A 27,577-nucleotide genomic window follows, 5' to 3' on the forward strand; every position below is an offset into this window, starting at 1 on the left:
CTGCCGCTGCTGCTGCCACTGTCAGCGTTGGCGCTGACGTCGCTGCTGAAGCCAAGCTCCGCTTTTCAATCTTCAGTCGAGTCGCGAAAGTCGTCGAGTGCGTTTGGTTGCCGTTCGTCCGCTCGATCGTCGGCAGAGTCCAGCTCTAAAGAAAAACCAAACCACTAAAAAAAAAAACAAATTAAAAAAACAGAAATCTCTCTCACTCAGTGAAAGAGAAAGAAGAAAAGCTGCTGAAGAAGGTGAACAAACAAAAATAAAAGCAAATCATCATTATCATCATCGTCATTGGTATCGTCATTCCACAATTCACGAAATTTTGTGCGCGCAGTCGTCGTTGTCGTTATGCAATTGAAGTGCGTTCATAAAATGCCCAGATAGCAACAATTTCAGTTTAATTAATTTCGGGGAATTAGAAATTTGGATTTCGTACCAGCCACTGAGCAACTATAACAACAAAAACAGCAACAAAAAACGGTAAAAATTAAAATCAGAAATCTGCGAGTTTAATAGACGCATAAATACTGTTGGGCAAATCGCTTTCGTTTCGTTTTGTTTCGTTTCTCGATGTCAAAAATAAATGCCAAATTAAATATTAAAATTATTGCAAACTCGTTTACCGAAACTCAAAATTCGCAGCCACAACAATAACAACAACAAGAAAAACAACAAAAAAAAAGTGAAATTAATAAAGTGAAAAGCAACACACGTTTGGCATTATAAAATCGAGCGAAAAGGAATTGTATTAGAGTCTCAATTACAAAATCAATATAAATAATAATAGAAAATCATTGTTACAGCATTTTTTTGTATTTAAACTGCAGCATAAAGAAAATAAATTCAAATAAAAACAGCAACAACAAGAGCAAGAGCAACTACAGTTAGAGGCAAACACTTTTTCTCTGCGAATACGTAATCATTGGGAAAATATCAGCAATTTTGCAACAGTTTCGACACAACAACACCAACAACGTCTGTTGCAGCGGCAACAACAGCAAAAACAAAAGTAATTGAGCAGAAAGGTGAGTGGAGGAGACCAAGAGACACGCATGCAAAGCAGAAAAGCTAAAGGCCCTAAGAGAAGAAACCCTAGCCGTCGTAGCACCTGTTGCTTTTCCAGGAAAAAAGAGTACAAGCCTTCCATTCATAATTGCACTTTTTTTTATTCGTAGCTCTCTTTTTATTCGAATCTAACTGTTTTGCTTTGAACACTACACTTCCTGCTTACGCGTGATATTTGTTTGTTTGTTTATTTGGTGTTTCTTTCTTGCTGGTTTTTTGTTTCTTTGCTGGCTACAGCAACAGCTCCACTTCAGTTTCATTTTCATTTAAATGCGAACCGAAATCCAAGCTCCAACTACACAAGCCGCTCTCAAGGTTGACAACATCGCATTCGGCCGCTGTTTCTGGCCACTTTGTTTAAGTTTACGGATTGCGTATTTCAAATTTGAATATCATAAAAAATGGTTCACTTCAAAATGTGGCTAAAATAGTTCCTTTTTGGCAATCAGCTTGAATGATTAGCTTTAAAGTTAATTTATGGAGCACTGAAATAAATACTATCTTATCTTTCTGAATAAATTCTTCTCAGTGAATATATTTGGCCCTGACTGAGACAGATCGGTAACTCATCCGTCTGCCAGCACGCCTCCAAAAAGCAAATGCATTTAATAATGAATCAGGCGGCCAGAAAACAATCTTGGCTTAAAAAGTGCAGTAGGTGTTGCCATTGGGTTTTCATTACAATTGCCCCGACACTTCCACTCACATGTGTACATCTGTATATAAGTAACAAAAAACATATGCATATATACCTCAAAGTACCTGTATATATAAGCCACAAGCTGATGAAGAGCTTGGAGAGGTAAAAGGAAGGAAATCGATGTCGGCATGAGTCTGCAGTTTCATTGGGCTTCAGTTACAGCCACAAAAATTCAGCTTCCCAGCTTCTCGGCTTCAGCTTCTCTCTGCGATCATCTTGCCAGTTGGTTGTGGGAGTCAATTAGTGGGCAAAAAATTTAAATACAACAACAAGAGGGAGCGGGAAACGCCATGGCACCCAATTATGCATCCATAAATGTAAACAATCGCTGAAAAGACCTCTAAAATGTGTCGGTTCTTCTGCCATCAGTCCTATACAATAACCGAAAAAAAACAAAAAACTGCAAAAAATAAAAAAAAGAAGTGCTGAAATCTGTCTATAGCCAAAAGTTCAGCATTCTGCAGACAATATAACGTGGCCAAACTAATGGGAAATGTCAGTCAGCCAGTTGGCAGACAACTTTGACTTCATTTACATTTTCCCAACAACTCTTAGAAATAAGTCTAAGCGTCTGAGCTAAGCGCAATAAATTCGTTTTGTAACCTTAACTCCCAAGACCGTATACCTTTTACCTGAAAGTATTTTCCATTTGGCCAAATTCCAAAAGAATTTGCATTTGACCGATTAACCACCGTTCTTCCACCATTTCTCTTAGCCATTCACACTCCACGCATATTTCATGAGCTGCCAATGATTGGTTCTTGGCCATTTCGATTGCCAATCCCCCACTCGAAATGGGAACTGTTCATTAGAGGGAATATGGGTTAATCTTATGCGGAATAGGGGTATTCTTTATAAAGATACTCCCCACACATTTATTCCTCTACTCTAAAGAGGCCACAAAAAAATATATATGAGTGCGTGCAAGCGTAGATTTGGGGGCTAATTAAACAGCTGATGTTGTGGCGCCACCAAAGTGTGAAAGAGACATTAGGTCCGATGCGGAGGCACGTGTTGGTGTGCCTGTCGACGATTAGCCAGATAGATATATAGATATAGCCGACGAGATAGAAACGACGGCCTTAAACGCCACACCGTCCCAACAAAGGCATCTTTATTAAAACATTATTTTGCTGCTGCCATTGTTGGCGGGCTGGCGGCTTGGCGGCTCGGTGGGTCGACGGCGTATAAATTGCATTTTAAATACAATCCGTGTGGTGGGCAGCATCCAATAGATCCACCGCTGACTCAATCAGCCAGACAAAGCACTTCAACACAAATATTATGATCTTTCTGATTGTTACACACACAAATTTCCGCTCCTCCGCCTCATGATCATTATCATTATAGTTCGAGCCAAAAAAAAAACGGAGTCTAAACAAACTTTGAAAGTGAAAACCAAGACGATTTTTTGATTGCAAACATTTGATAAGCCAGCAATAGCAATGGGAAGTGGAAGTGGAAGTGGTCCGAAGAAAAGTTCAGAGAAATTTTGTCATTTATTGAGCGAACTAACGATGTCCAACGTAACGCGTAAGTGCACAGCGAGAAAGTGAATTAAACTAATGGCTCTTATTGCCAGGAAACAATTTATACAAAATTTAATTACATTAATGGAAATCTTTGAAAATATTCCCATAAAAACTTGACCAGTTTTTAGCAAACTTAGCAAGGCAGAAAAATTAATTATCACTTAGTTATCAAATACTTTTACCTTTTTATAGAAAACCTAGTCTTATGATGGGATAGCTTAGCCCTTTTAGAAATTTGTCTTGGTGTAAAATGACTTCTTTCTTTTTAATGACTTTTTCTTCTCAGTTTGCCGCTAACAAAAAAACAGAAACAAAATAAAAAAAAAAAAACAGTTTCAGTTTCGTTTAAAGTTTCGGTTTCGGTTTCAAACTCACTCAGTTGTGGAAAATTTAGTGCAACGGCGCTGTCATAGCTTCGCTTCAAATTGCTTCGTTTACACACAGGTCCCCCTTAGCGGAGAAAAGTGTATCCAGACTCTGGCCATCTCTTTCGTTTCGCCAACAGCCCTCTCTTTCGCACAGGGGGAGCGTTTTGGGGCAATGCTTCAACTGAAGCGTGCAGGCGAAAACGAAAGCAGAAGCAGCCGAGACAGTTGCAGTTGCCTTGTTTTTCATTTTGACTTGTTTTTTGTGTTTTTTTTTTTTTAGCTGGCTCTTATTCGGGTTTTCACTCTAGTTGAAGTTGCAGCGGCATGTTGCCCGTTTTGGTTGCACTTTTTGGCCAGCAAACTGTTGCTCGGACCTCGCTTTTGGTCAGGGCAACTCGAAACGTAACATAAAAATGCGGAAAAATTTACTTAGACTTAATGAAAGTGTCAACTCGTTTTCCATGGCAATTTTTTTTTGGTTTTTCTTATAAGATTTGCAGAAAAAAATAATGAAACGGGAAATGCCAAGCATTGCAAGGAGTATTAGTTATGGACTTTTATTAATATTTCTTGGAACCTTTATTGCACCGTTATTTATTTCAGTTATGGTTTTCATTGTTGACTTGAAATCGATTTGGGATTTGAAAAGGTGTCAAGCCATTTGTTGAAATTTACATTTTGAAAGTGCTGTAACAGCACCAGCAGAGCCTGCATTAGCAAACAAAAATCAATCAAATATCCAAAACCAAGTGGAGAGACAAGATTTTCAAGTCAAAGATCTTCAAAAATTGAAATGTTAATTTTTGGGGCTTTTCGTCTCCATCCATCCAACCATCCATCCATTCATCCGTTGGTTTGTTTCTTCGTCGGATTGCGCAAAGCGCTGACAGTTACATGACTTTGAAAAGTTTCTTATAGATGATGCACAAAACACGAAAATATTCATAAATACATATATAAATATATGATTTAACATATTTTTTGGGCTTAATAAGTGTTGGAATGATGGGCGCCAGCGCCAGATGTGCGTGCCATGGATGGGAAATACGATTTTTTGCGAAATCGAAATGCACAACCTGTCGGTTGCTGTTGGCTGTTTACTTTTGGCTCTCACTGTTACCGTTTGCTGATGGGTCGATGATGATGATGATGATGGTGATGCGCTCAGGTGTTAAATACCTGACTGGCTAGCTGCCTAGCAGGCTGTGTGTCTGGCTGGCTGGCTAGTTCCGCAATACGATTCGATGTTAAATGCTTCGGATTTCGCATTATTAGCTTCCCGATGTGAGCAATTTTGCATAATTTGCACCACCGCGCACTGCCGCGCATAATGAAAACCTTAACCCCAAACGAGGAACTGAACCGTAACACGAACACCACTTTCACGCTATGCAAATTGAAGCATTTGCAGACAATGCGCTCTGCAGACAAGTGTTAAGAAAATATGATCAAAAATGAGGCACCCTCACCTCACACAAAAGTGTTTTTTGGCGGCAAGTGGGTGGCAAGTGAAAAGCAACAGGAACTTGAAAGGAAGAAGATTACGTATACGTAATATATCACGTATACGTATGGTGGTGACTTTTCAAGTGGCTCGCTTGAAAATATTATGCATTAAAAGTCCCCTGAAGACTTAAAAATGTATTATCTCACCTTCAGTCCACATTTTCTAATGAGACTTCGTCTACAATTTGTAATGCAACCCCATGGTGCTGATGTATTTGAAAGAAATCGATATATTTCTATAGGAAATTAAGCGGATTACCAAAGTATGTTGAAATCTTCCCAGCACGCCCATTAGATGCCGGCACAGAGCTCTTTCTCTCTTTCTTCCTTGCCAGGCGGGCATAAGTCAATGACTGCTTAATTTAATTTGGACACAAATCAATGGCCACATGTATCTTTTTTCCCCCCCATTTCATTATTTTTGTTCTTCTCCCGAGAACATTTCGCTTGACCCCTGCGTGAAAGCAATTTCGTTATGGGCTATTCGGCCATTTGGACATTCGGCCATTTCGACTTTCGGCCAATCAATCATGTAGCTAGGCTCTTCCAGCATTCTTTGGATCGCATATCTTCTTCGCGGCTGCGAAAGTATCAAATGTTTCTTTCTGCCATCCCATTTTTCGACGCTTCATTAGGCCCCAGCCACTTTCATGTGGTCTCCGGTTACATAATGAATCCATTAAGAGTGCCAAAAATACTTTCTAGAAAGAAATACAAATTTATCATGTCTGACCTTAACATTTGGATGATCTTCTAAGCACATAGGAAAAATATATTGAATATTATGGGACATCATTAATATCTCATTTGAGATAATGTCTCAAACAGATTACAAACATAAAAATAACATGCCTGGAAACAGCAGTGAGAAGCTTATTAATTTCTGATTATTATCATTTTAATAACCAGATAATCTTTATTATTTTTTTTCCCAGCCTGTTGACAACTGATGAGGCTACTGATGCCGTCTGTTTTCAGCTAACTAGACGTGGCTAATGTTTGCAATCTTGTGACGCACTCGTGATTTGAACTCTGCTCGAACAATGCAACCGTCTGGGGGTAAACGAACTGCAAACTATTTGCACTCCCGAGACGTTGCAGTCTCGTGCACTGAAGAAACAGCTGCTAACGACCTCTTGACAAGGCACAAACACGGCAAACAGCCAATGCAATTGCATTAGAATCATTTACATTTACCGATTCAATTAATATGCAACTAGCGTTGTCATAGCGATTGTCATCATCAAAATTCTTTATTGATTGCCCAGCGTCAGCGTCGTGTCTAGGCACTCTCTCGCCTCGTAAAGCCCAATAATAATTCATGACGTTGACTTTCATTCATAAAAGCAATGGCTTTAGCCGCTTACTCTCCGTCTGGTTGGTAGTTAAATATGCAGTGAATGTTATGCATATTTTCTTTCCAGCCCCTGGCGGTGGAAAGTTCTTTAGAAAGTTTCTTTCTCAAACGAGTTTTCCGCTCGTCAATCACAAACTTAGGGACACCTGGTCGGAAATGTTAGAGCAGTTTAGAGTCTAAAGCTTAGAAATATTTAAAATCTTATCACTTGACAACCCCCACCTATTTTTAAGCATTATGACTTGTCTTTCAAAAGCATCTACTGTTAAGATTGCGTCACCTTTTTGAGAATAATCCCGCGTGGGTCGTTTCAATGTCAGCTGCAGAGAAGAATCAAGCCTGCTGGTTGTGGGAATTCATAGTAATATTATATCTTAGATGAATATACTTTTATATTAGGCTTTCCCATGTCTAATACCAATCGTAAAGAGTTATTGAACTCGTCAGTTGTCCGCGGAAAATGTCTGCTTATAATTTAATATCGATTCGTTGTGAAAGTTCAACGAATTTGAAATTTAAATCCGAGTTCGATCTGTTCAACTTGAACTTGGCTGATGATGACGATGCATTAAGAAATAATCGTCAATTGGCATTATTTAAATTGTACTTCAAATAGCAGTGTTGTTTTTTGGCTTGGCTGCTGTTTTAATAAATTTTTCTTTTGGATCGGATATTTTTTTTTTTGTGAAAGTTGCTGCACATTTTTGCGTGTGCGAGGGAAAAATGTATTATTTTCGCTCGAAAAGTGAATGCTGATTGCCAGGCTGAAAAATTGCCAGTCTAATAGACACACACATTTTTCCAATTCCTGAGGCACAGCCATCGCGCATCGGTGTTTGTTTTTGCAAAATTAGTAACTGTAAACGATCAGGGATATTATCATCCAGCCAAATCAGTTAAGTCAACACGCACACAGCCAAAGGCCAGATAAGAAAAAAAATAATAATAAAACACAGACACCGGGGACCTGCTCCATCTGCAGTGATGACTTTATTTTAAGGCCCGTGGAGTGGCCAGTGGCCAGTCGCAACGGCAGTTGTTCTGTTTACAAAAGTCCAGTAAGGAAAACAGCGTCTCGCTCCGAAGGGCTATCCGGGCTATGAGTGTGCAGGATATTTGAGCACCTCTTGGCCAACACTTGACTTCATCTCCCTTATCTTCCCCTTTGGACCGCTGTGGGCCGTTAATTGTCCGCCATACAAAAGAAACTTTCTGGATATGTCAGCGTTATTTGGCCAGAATTGTTCCGAGAACAGAGAGAGAGATGCCGTTTAAGTGTTTTAATTTGACGTGGCCCATAAAGAATGCCCTGAAATTAAGGCTGCGATTTGGCGAAACTTTTTGGCGAATAATTGGATAAAAGCTTCACCGTATTTGGGTTGAGAGTTTTAAGAAGAATGTTTCTTCAAAGGAAGTTCTTCACTCCCAACACCTACGTATATTAATACTTAAACAAAATAAAGTGAATAGGAGACAAGCCCCATATCCGTGTGGATGATCTAGCGAGTCTCTGGATCCCATAAATGCCATTTAAAATGCAATTCACGTAACTTCTCGAGTCAAACTAGAACACGTATATTTTTGTCAAGTTTTCTGTGCTGTACGTGCTGAGCCTGTAGAACTTTTGTCCGAACATCTGACTATATGGTATGTTCTATATTCACAGATTTGTGGGGTTTGGTTCGGTATTGTGTCGCCAGACAGTGGCCCTTTGTTGGCTATAAATAACAATACTTTTCGGCCAGAGCGACAAGCACACAGAGGCACAAGTGTGTGCACAAAAGAAAATGCAGCTCAATAAACTGGCAACAAATGGCGACAATCGGACAGGAGAAGTGCCACAGCACTGAGCCGCCTGAGACACTGAGACTTGTACAATTTAACGGCTTTTGTTGCATAAATCGGGCTGCAACAGCGAAGGCAGCAAAGAAACAGCAACAACATTTGTTATGCGATTGCAATCTATAGTTGGCTAAAAAAATCACAAAAAATGGCGTCGATCGTTGACAGTGCCAACAAAGATTGTGCAAAAGGCGATGAATATTTATGGCCAGCCCTTGCAGCATCCAAAAAGTCACTCACTCACCCAGTCAGTCACTCACTCAGTCACTCCATCAATATATTTAGCTACCGATCAGTCATTCGCACAATATCTGCAAAAAGAAAGCCAACAATAAAGAAAGAAAAACCTTTGGCAATTATAGACACTAATAACAAAGACGGATAAATATAAGACAACAGGTTAGCGAACCTCGAACATTTGCATGCCCAGCGAGAAAGAGAAGGCCAGAGGCGATTAGAAAGGGAGAGGATACAGCTGGGTAGAGGGAGAGAGCACTTTCTTGTCGCTACGCGTCACCTGCGAATCCCCCGAAGCCCCAAGCCCCAAGCTCCAATCCCCAAGCCCCCATAGATGTTTATTATGCAATGAACGTTCGACTTGACAAAGAGAGCTCTGACAGAAAACAAAAGACTTCAATAGGAATACTCTTTTCTAAAAAAATAACACATATTACAAAAAATGGCACTTTTTATTAGAATTACTTTTTATTAGAATATAAAATTTCAGAAAATACTATTCATAATTTGATAAAAACTTTATGGTAGAGTATATCCCGGTTCCACATTCAGTTTTACTTAAATTTCAAAGCTTACAGGTGATTTCTTCTTTATTTACCTTTATTGTACTCGTTGTCAACGTGCCTTGGATGGTATCTCACCTGCTCCGTCTGATTCACAGCCCGAATCGCAGTTGGGATCTCAATTTCGAATCTGCGATGCGTAGCTCGCACAACATGCTCGTCATAACAAGCAATTTCAATAAAAATCGCATGTTTTACACATAAATTCTTTAACTCGAAAGAAACATTAATTTACAAGCATAGAGAGTCCTCAGATCAGAGCATATATAGGAAGGCAAATTGCATTGGCTATATACTTATACCTATATGGTTTTTTGGAGCCTCTCTGCATGCGGGATGACTTGGTGAAAAAAAGGGTTTCCAGGTCATAAACAATATTATAAGTGAGGTGCGTTGAACTCAAAACGAGGAGGGATGCCAAAATTCTGTTTGTTCTTTGAAACTCGAAGAGTTGAAACCCTTTTTTGTCTTGTTGTGGGACCTGTCAGCACAGAATGGGAATATTTTGTGATGTGTTTGCTGTTTTTATTACCGTTATGTGGTCGGCCTTCCTTCAGATCTCCCTGGACATACACATATATATTATGTATTTGGTTTATAACGCGAATATTCACACAAAACCTTTTACGATTCCATCTCATTTCAGAGGACAGAGACCCCTTCAAAAATTACACAAGATGGTGTCGCGTCGAAAAATTCTATCACGTTCCCGCGATGATCTTAATCTCGACCAGACGTTCACCCAGCAGGAGGAGGAAGAGGATGTCTGGTATCAAAAGGATAAACTTTACAAGGTGAGTTTACATTCTTAACTTAATTCTCTATGGGTTCTTGAAGACCCTCCAAGTTGCAACCAAAAAAGAAAAACATAGAGGAGAACCACCATGACGTGCTGGCCCTGGCCCATCGGCCGTCGTTGACTGACTTCCGCTTGGCCCGAAGAGTTGGCTTCTATGATTTGTGGCTATTTTCCTGTCGCTCATTCTCAACACGTGCGCTAAACGTCGAGTTGAATCCACCGCATTGGGGTCAGCATGAAACGCACTAATGCCGAGGTTTTGGTTTCTGTTTTTCCGTTTTATTTTTGTTTTCGTGGCTTTAGGTTTTTGGCTTGGGTTTCTGGTGTTTGTTGTATTGACCAATTGCATTAATTACCGTTAGGCCATCGCATTGCGTTGTGCATTTTTAATTTGCCTACGAGGAGACCGGGCTGTAAAAATGGCGCAAATGCATCGGAGGCAACTACTTTGGTGGTAAAAACGGCATTATGGGTAACCCTAATGTTTGGACAAGCCCAGCACGAGCTTGGTTCGGATCGTCTCTTTTTTCGATTACGATTTTATTTTTGGTTTTCATTTTTATGTTTTTAGCCCGTTACTCTTTTTGTTGAATAGATATATGTTGGTCTGTGCCGAATGCTTGTGTGTGGGAATTCCATTGATGATGCTGCTAACCCTTTGACTTGCCAGCCAAGGAGTGGAGACCCACTGTTTTGGGTCTGGGTGTGTGCGAATGGGCCTAACAAATATAATGCAAGTCAGCTGCGTTTCTTTGGCTGTTCGAGCTGTTTTGGCTGAAATTTTAGGGTAATTTTAACCTTTCAACTTGCTAGAGCTTTTAGCCATTTTCTATATGGGCTTGGGCGGATTTGAGGCATTAGTTGGAACCTGTAAGATATTAAAATGCAAATCCAGCCGGGCATCACTATTCACAGCGTCTTAACTCATTTTTGGCAAGCGCTTCTGCCCACGCAACCAACTGGGTTAACTGCAATTCATTCGGTTAACAATAACAAACACCAAGAGAGAGAGCCATCAAAATGCTGGCCATTAAATTGATGTTTTATTTCTAATGGCGATTTGCATAAATTTTTGTTTACATCAGCGCGATTCAAAAAGGCCTCGCCCAAAAGCGCCCAAAAGTGAAAAGCGTGCAGCCGTCGATCTCTTTCTATGCCTCTGTGCTTGTCTCATTCCGTCTATGGGTATGTTGCAATTAGCGTGAGCGTGGCATCTATATAATTCCGTTTAGTCTGGCTTAACACAAAGGCGTCCACAAAAACTCCATTTCCCATGATGGAAACGGCAACAAATTATGTCTGAATTTTCCTTTTGTCGTTTTGGCCAAGAGCCTGGGGAGAGGGGGTACCCTCCTTTTTTGGCCCTTTGATTTGGCTTGATTTTTTGCTGCTGTGCTTGGAGCGCTTATTGAGCAATTTCTGTTGCTCTTGCTCTGGCTCTGGTTGTGCTGTGCTATTTTCAATATTGTTTACAAATTTATTATCTGGGAACAGTCTGGCCACAGACGGAAATTGCCATCGAAACAAAAGACTTAGGCAACGAACTTGCATGCATCTGGTTATAGAAACGAAAAATAGAATTCTATTACTTCAGCAGATCTGGTTTTGTTGTGAAAATGAAAATGAAAGTTTTCTTTTTCAGGCTTTTTCCTTTGTTTTTCCTTTTTGCCTTTTTTTTGCCACCCGTTCACCTGGTTTTGGTTTCGCTTTTTGGCCCGGCCTGAGCAACAGGATTTGGCGTTGGCGCAAAATGCTTGTGGTGAGCAGGAAAAACCACTAAAACGAGACAGACACGTCCCACACACTCATACACAAATATGTGTGTACTTCATGTGAGCTTGCTTTTAAGCCCAAAAATTATACGACAAATTCAATGGAAAAGAGTTTTTTTTCTTCGTTTGCTACCACTTCATCAACGTCCAGGATCAATTGAATTTCCTGCTCATTTCTTGATTGATTTACCTTTGGCGGAAGACTGGCTCTGGGCTATTATTATCATACGTCAGCCCATAGAAAACTCAAGTCTATGAGCATGAAATTTGCATAAATTATATAAGTATTTTTTTGGCCAACCTGAGCCCACTTGACATTAGCTTTGATTATTTGCTTGGAACTTTATTTTTTTTGGAGGGAAACTATTTTGGGGCCAGAGTGGGTTAGACAAACAAATTGAAAATGAACATATCAATGAACTTTGGACACCATTTGCTGCGGCTGCAACCTGTCACAAGATGAATTTATCAAGACCGTAATAATTTGAGGCGATTGTATCTATTAGCCCGATAGAGTCTCAAAGCCACCGCCGCCGGATCCCAAATAAAAATCATTTTATTAAATGTCAACTCTGAGCGTTGGGAGCATCTGTTTCCAGTCGCCAGCTTCCCCCAGCTCGGTGGTGGAAGTTGGACGCGAATCGTGACTGCAAAAGTTCAACAACATTTTACACCAAAAAGTGCAACTAGCACCGGCTGGGATTCTGTGCCTCATCTTCTTCGGTTGGATGGTTGCGGTGCTGCACGTGTTGCAAGCCAATGAGACCCAATGGGGCACCATTAGAGATCTTGCAACGGAATAATAGACTTTAATTGCGCCCACAGAAATGCGGTTTGTCGTCTCCTGACGTCACACCGACTGTCTCGCATATTTTGTATCGTGCCACCCCTCCTAAAATCCATATAATTCATGTTACGGATTTTCTGATTTAATATTGTTCATATGCTAATGACAATCGTGCATACATACCTACATATGTAGAGAGACCAAACCCGTTCGCCAAAACTCGTTCGAACTGAGCTAATTTCCATGCACAAATCAGATTACGTATACGCCGGGTAGAACACGCGCTTCTGGAGTGGCTGCTTCGGGGGCTTCTGTTGCAACTGGGAGCTAATTAAAAGCTGCTGTTGGCTTTTCCACAAAAATTTACAAAACTGAAAAGAAAAAAAGCCAACCAGTGAACTTCGGCATTTTGAGGTCGTTTCTCTGCACGGCCTAGAAATATGAGCAGCAACAAGTTGTAACCAGTTTGTCGACACTTGAGCCTACAAGATTCTTCTTCGCAGAAGTGAAACCTGAAGTGAATCTGCCCAAAGAATCCAACGGAATGAAATCAAAAGTGCTAACATCTCTGCGTCCCAGTCCCAGCCCCAGCCCCAGTGGCAGACTCTCCATCTGTGCTGGCAATCTCAATCTCGAAAACCGAGTACGCAAACGCAAAGGCAAACGCAAAGCATCTGAAAAGGTTAACAAGTTTTACTACATGATTTATTTGCATTTTTAATGTGTGTGCCTGCCAGTGATCATGAGGCTGCTGGTGCTGCCTTAGATGCTGCTCGGATGCTGATGTTGAATGAGTTAGCCCAAAACTTGAGCTCACTTGAGCTGCCTAGACGAGTTTTGCCCAAATCGTCCGTCTGTCCGCTTGTCCGTCTGTAGAATTGTGGCCAAAAGGCAAGCCAACATTTGATGCCAGCCATAGTGCTTACTTTTTGTTGTTCATATTTTTCATATTTTTTTTTATATTTATTATAACCCAAAAAAGTGACTGAAATTGTGGGCATGTTGGTTACTGGGCTAATGGCTTTGTTTATGACGTTCTTTGTTCGGGTTAATTGAGCCAGCCAGGTACAGAGGGAAATTGGCCAGCTGTTGAGGTTTTTGAGGGGTTTTTCTTGTATGCATATTACATATGGGCCTACAGTACGTTTCGGTAATGTAAATAGGCTTAGGGTTTCACATTTAAGTGATTTGTTTCTATCTTCGCTTTATTCAGAGCACGTTTTTTAAGAAATATTTGTCATTTGTCCAGTAATCGACTGATAGCCAGAGGAATTCAGTTGCAAAAATCGTTAGCCGGTTTATATAAAGTAGAAATGTTAAATATTTTCAAAGTGCACTTAAGCATGACGCAAGCAAAGTAGAGCTGCAATCAAAAGCCTTGCAGCACTTCAAATATCTATGCATATAAGTATATTGTTGGATATAAAAAAGACTTCAAGCAGAGCAACACAAATGCTTAGGCAGGCAACAGAAACAGAAAAGCCAACAGCAACACCAACAGCTAGAGCAAAAGCAACAGCAACATAGCAACGATATCGTTGTCTATAATTTTATATGTCTTACTGCACCACGGAATCAAGTTGGAGCTGCAGCTTTATAGCCATGTTGCTGGAACTGCAAAACCCAAGCCCGAGTCTGTCTGGGTCTGGCTTAGTGCCAGTGTGTTCGTGTCAGCATTTGCTCCGATTTGATTTTAACTTTTATTTAACAAACTGCAAAACAACACAAACGCAAACACAGTCTGATGCTTGTAATGGCAGCCAGCCAAACAAAAAGCCAACAAAAATAAGTAAAAGTAAAATGAGTGAAAAAATACAGCAACAAAAAATCACAAACTTAAAACGCAAGCGCCCAACAAGGCCGTTCACTTTGGCTCACACATACCAACTAACACCCGATCTACCAACTGATCACGTTGGAAAGTGAAAATTGCTAGTATTAGCCATAGTCTCTATGTTTTTCCTTAGGATTTTTTTTGCGGCATATACCCCAAGACAAGTTGCGAATGTTTCGGGATCAAATCGATGGATTTTTGGGGAACTTGTGATATTTTTTTCGGTTAACCGAAGCCATTAGATTTAATAGGTTTAGAGAGGGTCATTAAAAATGGTTGGTAAAAGTGAAAAGAGCTACTCTATCTAAGTAATTAAATGTCTAACTAAAGGATACACCATAAATTACTAAAACTAAAACAATCTATCATCTACAGGAACACATTCAGGAAGTGCTGGACAAGTGGACCCAAATCGACGACGAAATCTGGGCCAAAGTGATCGTTTTCGAGCGGAATCGGCGCGTGGCAAAGGCGTACGCACGGGCTCCGGTGCTGACCATTAATGGGTCCGACGATGGCTTCGACGGCATGCGGTGAGTGACGGCCCCCTTTCAGTTATAGCCATCCCTTGACCATCCCTTTTGCCCAAGAAACCACTATAATTAACGGTCATTGCAAAGCAAAGGCATATAAACAAACAAAGGCTAACAAAAAAAAATCCCAACAAAACACATTAAACATGAGCAAACAATGCCTTTGAACTTTGGCTAAAACAAAACAAAATGAGACACAAAAAGCATAAATATTAATGTCCGTTCGGGCATGGGCACTGGCAAATTTGTATGCCCTTGACCCACTGGCAAAGAAAATCCACAGCAGCATCATTAATTTTATAAGCAGTTTGCAGAAAAAGTACTTATATTATTTTTAGAGAGACATGTGTCATGTTTAAAGGATGATTGTTTAATAATTTAATTGGTTGATTCGCATTGTAAAGTAAATGAGAAAAGGGACAGAAATATGTGTACTTTTCCACAAATTATTTCCCTATTGAGACTGATGGTTAATTTTGAAAACGTGTGTTTAATTCCACTGACAAGTGTATCAACCGCTTCGATGCGACTGGCGGCTGTAACCTTCGTCTTCATCTGCGTCGTGGATGTTTTTCTGATTTTGTGTAAAAATAAATGGCTGCTGATGTGCTCTCGAATGGGCAATGAATGAAACGCCCATCAGATTGATGGGCATCCCATTAAAATTTAATTCCCCCAATGAACTTCACGTCTTTTCCAGCCCGTAAGATCTGAAAAAGGCGGAGAACCTTCGGAGGGCAGGAGCATTGCAAAATGCTGACCTTAGTGGAAACAATTTGTGGCATGTGAAAAGCTACAAAATAAAAAAACAGAACAGCAGACCTCCCTCCGATGCCAAAAAAGCTAGTGAAAATGCTTTAATAATTACGCGGTACTTCTTACTCGCTTATTTCTATGAAATGAGCGATTTCCGTTTTGCCAAAGCAATTTAAGTCAAGAATTCGGTGTGTTTTTTTCGTATTTTTGGAGGTCTTTCGAACGGTTCTTGGAATTTTTAGTTTTTTTGTTGCTGGCTGCAATTGCAGCAAGTGAGGGCCTAATTAACATATTCCGTTTCAAAAAAAATATTACTGTTGCGTGCCAGAAATTGCCAAATGCCAAATACTTTACGCTCAATTGCTGTGGCAATTGCTGGCTGCTTGAGCCACAGCCCACACAGTCAAATGTCAAGAAGTATCTGGCCAACAAAAAAAAAAAAAGAATATCCATTCAATGGGGGGATCCACTGATCCACAGATCCATGCATAATGCATTAGGCTAAGTAGTAATGCTATATATGTGGCGATTATTCAGTTCAAATATTGAAAGAGCCGCCCCATAAAAGGGCATCAAGTGCAGGAGGCAGGCGACGGCTGTGGCGGCTCCTTTTGTAAATGGCCACAAATAGAGTTGCTGCCAGATGCCAAATGTCAACAACGCCAAACGGCAACACAAATAAATTGGAAATACTAGAAAAAAAAGCAACAGACAATAAAAAACAAGACAATGAAGATGGAGAAGAAAACAAATGAAATTGAAAATAATAACGAAAGTCATTCATTCAATTCGTTTTCGTTCGTGACGAGGTCATCAGAGATTGCCGATGCAAATTGCTCTTGTCATGGCAAGAGTCTTTCTCTGCAATTTCCCTGGGCCCCCTCCATCTCCAGCTATCTACTTAAAAGACAAAAGACACAGGGATCCACCAATGTTAGTTACTACTACTTGTTTATGTCAACTGGGGGTTAAGTACAACATCGACATCGGCATCGGCGTCAGCATAGGAATTGGGATTCGGATTTGGATTTCGATTGGGTTTTGCTTTATGTTTGTGTGTTTCTGTTTGGAAAAACTTTTGCATGCCGGGAGTGTCGGGAGTGTCAAGTTAATCAATTGCCAATTGCCGCCAACTTCAAACATGGTATCCGCAGGAGAGATAATTTATGGCCATGTAGCTGCCTTGTTTTATGAGTTTCCCTGAGTGTGGTCCAAAGACCCTTGTAGTTGTCATGGACATTGTCTTTGTTGCTATTGCTTAGTTGCTGCTGCTACTCTTTTTTTTTTCTTTATCTAGCCGTCTAGGGCCAGCAGCTTGTTTGTTTAATTAGCCGCTGTCAGCGCTTGTTAGCCAGTGCTATCTTTCGGGTTAACCGAATTGCATTTGAATGTGGCGAGCGGACGGGCGGGCATGCATACAGAATTCCACTTCACACGCAATGCTTTTCATCCGAAATCTGGCAAGTATGCAAATAATAGAGCCTCGGCTCTGATGTGAACTATGATAGGTGTTATATATACGCTGTCTAGTATGAGCTCCCATAACAATAAACATCGGGCTTAGCTTCAGTCTATGACTAGACAATAAGCTTCTCTTATTTTATAAGATTATTTTATTTCTTCTCACTGTTTTCAATTTATTTTCCAATTTATTCTGCCTGCCATTTGCATACAGATTTATGCGAACTGGCAAGTCAGGGCATTTAACTATCGACCTGGCCAACTAGGCTAAAAGCCATTTTTGTGTGTTGCATGCATAGACAAATTTCCATTTGCGGAGCCAGCTGCGGCATGTAAATTAATTAATTAGACTGACGCTGATGTCGCTGGCGTGAATGTGGTGGCTAGTGGCTGGTGTTGCTGCTGGTGACTGGTGACTGGTGTGGGCGAAAAACTGGCTAAAAAGAGGACCACACGCATACTTAACAGAAAAATACAATGAACTACCGCCAGTTCAGCCAGCGATCAGTGATCTTGAAGACATATGGGTTTTCAACAAGCGCGTTTAATTAATGGCCAATCCTTAAGCAATCATTGCCGGATAATGTGCATGCCCCCTTCTGTGGCACTTCAAATGGCGCCAATATAAATTCTGCAATTTATGACAGTTTCGAGTTTCGCTTACAATTGAACTTTTTAGCGAAGTTTTTGTATGATTTTTGCGAAACAGTTCATTGCGTGGGCGTTGCCAATCGTATTTGCATGTTGCTGGGAACAAATGAAATGGAAATCAAATCATAATATCAAGCTGTGCTCCGATTGCAACACACAATATACTATATTGTGTTGCTGCATGTTTCGTGCGGAAAGAAATAACTAAGGCAGGGGCGCGCCAAGGTTGAGATTTACTTTGCGAGAGTTTTTTGAACGCAATTTGCTGCCCAGACAAAAGACATTTTCAACTTTTTGTATCAGGGTGCCCTGCTGTTGCTGAGTAACCACAGTAGTTGCAAAAGCAACATTGTCATTGTACATGTTATTGTTGCCGCTGCTACTGCTGCCGTTGCCGTTGCTGTTGCTGTTGCACACGTGCCACATTTGTCAGGGCAAGAACAATAGTCAAATTGTGGCAGTTGCGGCCTTCGCGTCGCAATTTAAGGTGCGACCCAAAACTGGAGCGGGAAACGCTGCCTATAATTAGCCATAATCTAATTAAAGCCAAATCAAGCCAAACAAGTTATCCGATCGCTGGGTTTGTTTCCTAAGTCTTTCGTTTGGCGACTTTTACTAAAGCCCATAAAATAAATACATACGGACTAGCATACATGTCTTTGACTATGGTATGGTATGGTATTTTTAACTGAACCGGTTGGACATTGTTTTTGCCCACTGGCCGCAGGTCAAAAGTTGTTCCCAACCACCGTTCGAAACCAGTTGCCGTTAACTGCAATTTTTTTGCGACTGTGGCTGTGGCTGCAACAGTTGTTGTTGTTTGGTGCAGTCAGTGGCGATGGCTTCCTCGAAGAAGCCCCCATGGATCGTCCTCGCAAGTGCAGCCTGACCCACTGCACACGTTTAACTTGAACTCCAAAATCGCAACGGTTTCCAGTTTTGCGGATCGAGTTGGTTCGGAACAACTCTCGCTTTCGGTTGGTCTTTCGATGCCTTTCGCATTTCCAGCTCATTTAGGCGTGTCAAGTCGAGTCCAGTCCTCAGACCAGACGACCTTGCAACCGATATATGTATGTACTTGTACAAGTATATAGATATCAGCATACATAAGTGCGATAATGTTTGCCATTGCTATGTGCTGGCCACATCGAAGTGAATGTCTCCACAAGACATGCTCTGAATAAGTGTCTATTAAAATGACAGTGGGTTGGGTGGCTGAATCTCAAAAATCTATCCGAATAGCTGAAGCCAATAGAGTAAATTTTATAGCTTCCCTTGCCTTTTTTATGTCCCAACCCAACTAGACTTCTGCCACCCATCTGTTCTTAGCTGTTGGCATTCAGGTTTAATAACATTTCGCTTATGATGGCTTGAATTTAACGAAGCATTTACCGAACAAAGAACTGCAAATCCGCTTTTAGGCTCCAACCTTGAGAGGCACACATCAACAGCTAGCGGCAGCGGTGGTGGCAGTAGTAGCACCATCGCCCGTCCATGTCGATTTCGTTTCATGGAAAACTTTGACACACATTTCAACGGTTTTTACAAGCGTTTAGCCAATAAATCAGTGGAGCCGAGCGGCAGACGTTACGCGCAGAACTGAACTGAAGCACACGGCCAAATGCCACTGTGATGCTAACGGCGATTGTTGGTAGTTGCTGGTGTGTTGCTACTGCCATTGTTGTTCTGGCTGGCGTTGTTCTTGTTCTGGCTGCTTCATTATACAAATTAACATAAAATATATTAGTGACAGGTGAGCTGGGCACCAGCAACAGCAGCGGCAGCAAAAGCAAAAGCTGCAACATCATCAGAAAGGAGAAGCAACAGCAACTGCAGCAGCAATGCCAGGCACTACCAACTAGCAACATCATCATCGTCTTGCCGTGGCCTTTTATGCAAACGACAATTACAATTAGCCTGGCTTCATTGTCTTGACTCTGTGGCTTCCTCTTGCCGCTTCTTGTTAGCATTTCTGCCGACATTTTCGGCGACCTTAGCGGCGAAGGAAAAACTAAAATCAAAACAGCACAGCGAAGGAGAAAAAATAAAACGAACATTCATCATTCGGTTGAAGCGGATCTGCTGCAGCTCTAACGGATAGTTCAAATCCAATTAGGGATAGTCAGATTCTTTATTTATTTCTAATATTTTGATAAAACTAAGCCATTACGTATACGCCGCGTAGGTTTTAAAGGATTTATGAAATGCATTTAGAAAACTTAAAAGTTCAATGGCTAGTGAGTCAGCACTCTGGTCTAAGCAATTAAAAGCCAACATTTAGGCCAAAATATGACATGTTTATTTAATAAATTTTGGGCTGCAGCTGCCGCACTCTGCCCCATGTGGCATAAATCACTGTCAGTGCGCATTTGAGCCAACCGATTGAACGGTTCTTTCGGAGCTGAAACCAAAAAAAAAGGCAAAACTCCCAAAGCTCAAAAGACCGAGGCTCAAGGCAAATGTTTTGTCAAACGTTTAGTGTAACAAAATGCGGCACACGGGACAAGAAACCAAACATTGTGACTCACCCGTTGTGGCAGCAACCTCGATTCCAGAAAGTGAACGGTGCCTCGCCACCGCCGCCACCAATAAGTGGCAAAGTTTTTTGGCAACACTTTTGATGTCTGCTGATTTGGAGCTCTTAATGCGGCAGCTGATTGATTTTCAATTAATAAAATACTCATTATGCCTGTCTAATGATTGCCAAACGTCTGCCTTCTTCCATTTGCAGAATCGGACTTTGCGGCTTCGACAATCCGATGAGGGATCAGAAGACCGACGAACTGAAGCGCGTCATCGGGCAGGTAAGCATCGAATTTATGGGACAATCAAATCGACATCGGTTTAATTAGCTTTGGCAATAAAGCCGAAAGTTTGACGAGAAATCTCCATTAGGGGCAAAGATGGTGTGAAGATTACAGACCTCCACACTCCACAGCCCAAAACCATGTCACATATGACTTGTATACGGGTAGCTAACATCAGAAATACTCTATCCCCCAAAACAGGGTGTTAAAATAAAAATGGATGATGCTGGCAATATACTAATCCGACGTTATGCCAAAAGTAATGTCTATGTAAAGAGCACCGCCAGCAGTCCCAACGAGGAGACCTCCATCGGTGCCGAGATCTTGAAGCTGCCCAACCAGGCGCTCGAATCAGAAAAAATAGTCAAGGTAAGTGAGTGACACCTTTGGATGCCATTCCCAATCCTAACACAATTCTTCTCTGCCAGCTGTTCGACATGAAGAAATTCCAGTCGAATGTAAACCGTGAATTACGTCGCGCTTATCCGGATCGCCGGCGTCTGGAGACACAGTGTCTGTCAACGGTGGCCTTTGTCAAGTCGGAGAACGATGTCCTGGAGTGTCCCATTTGGGTGCTCATTGTCAATGTGGTGGCCATGGATATGCTAAAGAGCAAACTGCCACCAGGTAGGCTCTACACACGACATTAACTTATAGGTACTAACTTATTATTCCAAACAGTGCAACGTCCTATTGTGGACATCAAGAACCGCCCGCGCATTCCGATTCCCGATGAGGATCCCTACAGCGTGGCTGGTAACGGAAGTGGTGGCAGTTCCGGCAGCTCGGGCTTTGGCAGTGGCCACCAGTCCCAGTTGCATCCACAGCAGCAACAGCAGCTCGGTAAGCTTCTGAACAACGGAAGCAGTGGAGGGCATGTGGCCGCCACCAGGGAACAGTTGCTTCTGCAAACGCAACAACTGGCCCACAAACGGAGCGAGAAGCCACCCAAATTGCCACCCAGGGATAATGTCTACTCGCACGATCTGATTCCCAAGGTAGGTTAAACTCTGTTACAGAGCCTAGAAGACCTAATGTTCCACTTGATTTTGGCGTATCGGTAACCAAAATAGAAACGCAAGTGTGGCAGATTGCCCAAGTGGCTTCATTTGCAGGCAAAGTGTCGGAACAAATTTGGCAGCGTTAAAACATGAGTAAGACAAGCCATGAATATAGTAAGTGTGGCAACCTGTTCGCTTGGCTTGAGTTACTAGAGCTAGTTAGTTAGTCTGACTGCCCAAGCTTGGTCACATGCGCAATGGGGCCACTTGCAAAATGGGTCTCCCACTTGGAACTCCATAGGCTCAGATACAGACACAGACAGAGACATAGAGTCCCTACGTTTTGGCCACTTGTTGCAAAGATTTCGCCCGTTGAGCCTCACTGAGCAATTGGCATTGCATTCAATAATATTCGAATTTCAGCAGCATAAGGCCTCAAATAACTGCGAACGAATCGCGTGTAATTAATATGCGCGGTATGCCGTTGCCATAGCTGGATTGTTGGATTTTTTGTTGCTTTAACATTTGCAGCTCGATTGCCAATTGGGCCCAACGACCGATCGGATCCAAGCTTTTGGATTGCTCGGAGTGCTGTTATGCCAACGGAGAGCCAGTTTGTTGGACACACCTTGCGCAACTGCCAGTGGAAAATTGCTGGATCCATAAATTCCGACTCCGAATGCTTTCTTCTAACTCCGTTTCGTTCTGTCTCTTTTAGCCGGATTACGATGACATTGATTTGGAAACTCGCATTAAACTGTCACGCGGCAAATCGGACAAGGGCAAAGATAACAAGAAATATGGTAAGATCCAAATCGCATTTTGGCCAAAACACAGTATCAGGTGACGAAGAAACCAACTTGACCCAGATTCTACTGGGAGGAACTTCGGGTTGGCGAACTGTTATATTTTGTTTTGAGATTTCAATCTGTGATAAGTCCACTCAACCAGCTTGGTCATTTAAACCATTTTGTAAAGCTTAGCGGTAATATTTTATAATTGATTATGATTCTTTTATCTCCTTAGATGACCCCTACTACTGCGGACTGAGGGCCCGCGTGCCCAACTTTGTGAAATCCGGGAAACAAACCAACAATAAGGACCAACGGGACGGCAATGGAAACAACATCTCCAATGGCGGCATGAGCACACTCAGCCAGAAGAAGACTTCAATGATCCACAACCACCTGGCGGGCATGCATCCCCATTCGCACCACATCCAGCAGCAGCAGCAACAGTTGATGGCTGCCGCGGCTGCGGCGCATGCGGCGCACCACCATTCGGGTCACCAGCAGCAGCATCACCAGATCTGGCAGACGCGCAGCTATGAGAGCGGCATAGGTATTTATAAACAGGGTGGGCTCAAATCGCATGCACTGCAAATGCAAATGCAACTGCAACATCATCAGCAACAACAACCACAGTCACTGCCAACGGACTTAACAGCAACAGCAACAACTGAAAATGCAACTGCAACAGCAACTGCATCAAACCAGACACAAAGCACAGCTAACAAATCACGTAGCCACTTGCAACAGCAACAGACGGCGCAGCAACATTTGCACCCACATCCGCATCCACACTCGTTTTCGCACGCACATCCGCACCATAGACACCATCAGCACCACCACCACCAACACCAACGTAGCCACCAGTGTGAGAGGCACTCCCGACTCCAGCAGCAGCAACTGCAACATCAACAGTCGCAGCCTTTCTATGACAATCTTGAGGATTCTGTTTGCCGCCAGGTGACCAGGCGCTTGTCCACACGCCGTGCACAGCCCTTGGAGGGCACCTCCACATCCTCTTGCAACTGTGTGAGCTGCTATGCCCTGGCACCGCTTTGTGGGGCAGTGCCACCACCACGGCCCCAGAGAAGCCTCAGTCAGCAGCAATTGCGGCGCCATCAGCGACTCAGCGGCGTGGCCCAGCCGGAATTACCCATCGGCGGTGGCATGGTGAAGTGGTGTAGCGAGAGCGATGTCTCGGTGCTGGAGCTGGAACCGTCCCAAAACGAACGCTATGACGATTGCTACGCGTACGATGACTTTGACCTGGACTTTGACCTGGACACTGACCTGGCACTGACTCGCCAACCAATTTCACGCCAGCGCAGAGCCACGGAGACGGTGGACCTTTATGCGGATCGATCCCAACTGCGACAGCTGCAGGCGCCGGCGGTGCTGCGCCACAAGTCGCAGTCCACCGAGAGCTTTTTCGAGCAGCCGAACGAGGAGGGCTCCCTCTACATGTACGGTGGTCGAAAACGCATTGCGGTGAAGGCGCCAGTGGCGGCCAACATCTATGACCGGGTGCGCGGATCCACGGACTCGGACAGGGACAGAGAAAGGGAGCGGGAGCGGGGAAGGGTCAGGGAAAGAGGAGGACCGTATGGCATATTGAGCCCAAATAGAAGCCGCAAGACGCCACCACAGCTGCCAGCACCGAGCTGGCGAGGCGGCAAGCGACAGGAGCAGGCTCAAAACGCTGACAAAAGACGTTATGACAATGCCACCGGCAATAGCAATATTACCAATAGCAACAACAACAACAACAACAACAAAAACAACAACATCCCGCACAAAAGACAACTAACGAACGCCAAGCAAGACAATGAGGACATGTTGAAAAACAAAAATTATTTCAATAGTAAAAACAAAAGTATAGCAACAGCAGCAGCAGCAGCATCGAAAGCGACAGCAACAACATCAGAAACCGCAGCACAAACATCTGGCGGAGGTGGAGGAAAAGCATCAGGCGCAACCGGAGGAGGAGGTGGAGCAGCAGCAGCAGCAGGAGGAGTAGGAGGAGGAGGAGGAGTCGGCCCAACAATGAGCAATAGTCCCGGGCAGACGAACAATGCCCCACCACCTCCTCCTTCGTCGGGAACAAGAACCGGGCGCAGTACCAGCCGCCTTGACATCAGCGACATGGAGTCCATTTATGGCTACCTTAAGCCGCGCAAGCCGCGCAGCCTCAGCCTGAAGAAAATCCAAATACTCGACTACTGAATGGACTGAATTTGTTTGGGGTTGCTCTAAATCGAAACGAGGTTATATGGCGCACAGACTCCGATATTAGTTATTGTTTATTGTTGCCCCCCTTTTTGGGTCGGGTAGGGTCGGTCAGATCGGTTGCTGTACATACCACAAACGCACAATGGTTTACCTTAATGCCCGGTGAACTGAACCACTAAACTGTACGATATGTCTACTAACTTGCACCTTGGACTCCCAATAGCCTGGACAGCCATGACACTACACTGTACATATACACTTTTGAAATTGGTTCGTTTTTGAAAACAAGAAACCGATGTTTTTCGTTTTAAAACACTATAGTTTTAAGCGAATAAGTTCGTTTACTTTACATTAAGAACAAACCAATCTCCTACGCATATTCGCATTCATAATCCCAAAGAAACAAAATCCCTAAATACCATTTGCTAACTTGAAATATTTGTGCTTCTTGTAGATTCGGAGCTTGTCGAATCGCCTTACAATCACATCTACGGACGCCATTTACCGCTGCCAACGCGCGGCTACGTGCCCACACCACGCATGTTCATCGGGGAATGGGACTGAGCCAGAGATTGCACCGCACCTGGGCTTTTAACGCCCGATTTTGAGCGGCCAAGGCACAAAACACCATCTGCACGGTGGAACGCTGTCCGTGCGGAGCTAATTTAAGTCAACCAGCTAAAAAAAAAAAGCTTGAAATATTATTTACATTATATTAATTTAGCAAAATATTATGGTAAAATAATATTAGGCTAGGCATAAGCAAGTGAAAGAAACAAAAAAAAAACCCAGCAAAACCCATTCTAATAATTAGTGGTACGACATCGGATATTTAGCGCTTTTCCCTAGCAGTTTTGAGATTACGCACTTATATGAGCCAACTTTGTTTACCCTGTTGTATGAATTGAATGAATAGCCATTGCATTAAAAGTTCAGTTTTAGCTTTTAAGATTTTTGTAAATTTTTCTCGTCGAATCCGTCGAATTTCCAACCGGCCTATTCGGGATTTTACTTCCATTCCACTTTGAGATCATTAATATAAATTTCCATATATTTTCAAAGATATATTGTGCGAAGTGTAACCCCGGATATGCCGATCAAAACGATCGGACTGCTTGAATTTTATTTTATATCGAAATATTTTGTATTGTGTATGAAAAGTAATAAAATTATCGTTCAAAAAATAAATGATGATTTTTTCTCAGATAAATAGAAACAGTATATCCCGGATTAGAAATTATTAACTTAAGATTTTATCCATGTTCTAGAGCGTTCATAAAGCTCCTAGTAATCACATGTAATAATCGGGATCCCAATTCGGCGGACGCAGATGATCTGGGTTGGGTCCACGTCCTGGCACATTTGGATCGGTTGGACCGAACGGATCAAATCGCGGTAGCGGTCCTATCCCTGGTCCAACACTTGGACGAGAGGGAAAAGAAAATAGGTTACCAGGACCACCGCGACCCAATGGATCTAAGTCGCCACGACCGATGTCCGGAAATCCAAAAGGGCGCGGCTCGAATCCTCCTGGGACGTAGGCCCTACATATAATTAGATAAATAGCATTTTTTATAGAGGTTCTTAATCGTTTAGATTATAAAACCTAAACAATCAAGTCAATGCCTTACCCGGGACGCCTGGGCTCGCCAATACGAAGAGGATCCGATCCGGAAGCTCGCGGAGCGGTAGTCTGAGTGGTAACCTCACGCGAGTTGCCCGTAAACACCGGATCGAGGAGCTCCTTTCGGTACCGATCAACAATCTCCGAAGCGCTTGGCATTAAAGTAGAAATGCTACCCTTGACTTCGACTACCAGCGACTCGGGCTCAAGGCAAATGTTTGAGACCTTCTTGGTATTTATATCCATGAGATTCACCAGCAGGGCATCCTCGGTAATGTGCCCCAGCAGAAGGTAAAGAACCTTGTCATGTACGTAGCGCAGGGAATATTTAGTGTCGTCGTCGTTCCAGCTATCCGGCAATAGTTCGCTGCCCTCTTCTTCAGGCAAAGTTTTCTAAAGAATTTCACAATGAAACGCTGCATCAGTTCAAGAATCTTCTTACTCACATCATCACCAATGCCTACGCACCGAAAGCTGTAGTGCTTGGTGAGGAGAAAGTGGACGAGGGCAACTAGGAGGTCCGCTTTCTTGTTGACATCTGCCTGAACTGTCTTATAGAGCAGATCCCAGCCGTAGAAAAAATCGCCAGTCTTGGCCTCCATGTTGGCAATTGAAAGGATTCACAATTACGGAGCCAGATTCAACATATCCCACGAAGCACACGAACAGAACTTTTAATTTTTTGTCTGATGAGGTTGAAATATATATGCTTCTCGTTGTTCCGTACGTGACAGTTAGTTGACAGATATATATATGACAAATTTGCTTTGCAATAAAGGATTTTATTAAGGATTGTTTTGATTCTCAGCAGAAGACTAGAGATGGACGATAAATATACTAAATAAAGAAAACGATAACGATAACTGCGATGCTGTGAATAAATATCGATCGACGGATCATAACTTATATATTCTATATATTTTTTGCGTAAAGACTTGTTTTTAACCTGAAAATTTTGGTGCAAAGTTTATCCAAAACTTTAAAGCTAAGAGTTTCCATACTCTGTCATTTTGAAATGGTTTTAAAAGAAACTAATGTACTTTCTATGTATTCGAAAAACAGGTGTAAAAAAGAGTACCTTCGAACTAAGAAACTTTAAGAAATGTTTCTTTCTGTATAAATAATATTTCAATTTGTTGAGTCATGATTCCATAGAACTGAAGAATATCGGTATACCCAATGCGGTCACACTAATATCACTTTATGGAACTAGTTCCTTAGATATTGGCTAAATTAATTTGCAAATTATTCGCAAATCTCATAAAATAAATTCCAGCTCAGTTCTTAATGGTTTTATTTATTACTTTTAGAGTAATAGTTTTTTTTGTGATCAAAAAAATATTTTGTAAAGTGTGCATCTGTCCCTAT

At 42.2% G+C, this 27,577-nt stretch overlaps 2 protein-coding genes across 10 annotated transcripts; one reads left to right on the top strand and one right to left on the bottom strand.

Moving 5' to 3' along the window:
• On the top strand, positions 1–25,773 carry LOC6495950. 9 transcript variants are annotated; one of them, XM_044715241.1, is made up of 11 exons: positions 50–477; positions 801–1,022; positions 9,814–9,961; positions 14,735–14,892; positions 20,492–20,564; positions 20,769–20,936; positions 20,996–21,194; positions 21,249–21,565; positions 22,287–22,371; positions 22,595–22,909; positions 25,040–25,773. In XM_044715241.1, exons 3-11 carry the CDS (start codon positions 9,845–9,847, stop codon positions 25,147–25,149), a joined length of 1,542 nt encoding a protein of 513 aa, XP_044571176.1. In that variant the 5' UTR covers positions 50–477; positions 801–1,022; positions 9,814–9,844; the 3' UTR covers positions 25,150–25,773. The 9 variants fall into 9 exon arrangements, with proteins under 9 accessions (XP_014763558.1, XP_044571174.1, XP_044571173.1 ...); XM_044715239.1 differs by lacking the exon at positions 25,040–25,773 and having other exon boundaries at positions 5–242; positions 825–1,022; positions 22,595–25,016; XM_044715238.1 differs by lacking the exon at positions 25,040–25,773 and having other exon boundaries at positions 7–242; positions 22,595–25,016.
• Positions 25,755–27,319, bottom strand: LOC6494660 (proteasome inhibitor PI31 subunit). Its single transcript, XM_001959879.4, has 4 exons — positions 27,288–27,319; positions 26,656–27,046; positions 26,217–26,602; positions 25,755–26,129 (listed from the first exon to the last, which is right to left on the bottom strand). Exons 2-4 carry the CDS (start codon positions 26,809–26,811, stop codon positions 25,877–25,879), a joined length of 795 nt encoding a protein of 264 aa, XP_001959915.1. The 5' UTR covers positions 26,812–27,046; positions 27,288–27,319; the 3' UTR covers positions 25,755–25,876.
• Between the last annotated feature and the right edge of the window lie 258 nt (positions 27,320–27,577).

The sequence above is a fragment of the Drosophila ananassae genome, chromosome 3L (assembly GCF_017639315.1).
Source record: "Drosophila ananassae strain 14024-0371.13 chromosome 3L, ASM1763931v2, whole genome shotgun sequence".
In the NCBI taxonomy this organism is placed as follows: Eukaryota; Metazoa; Arthropoda; class Insecta; order Diptera; family Drosophilidae; genus Drosophila; species Drosophila ananassae.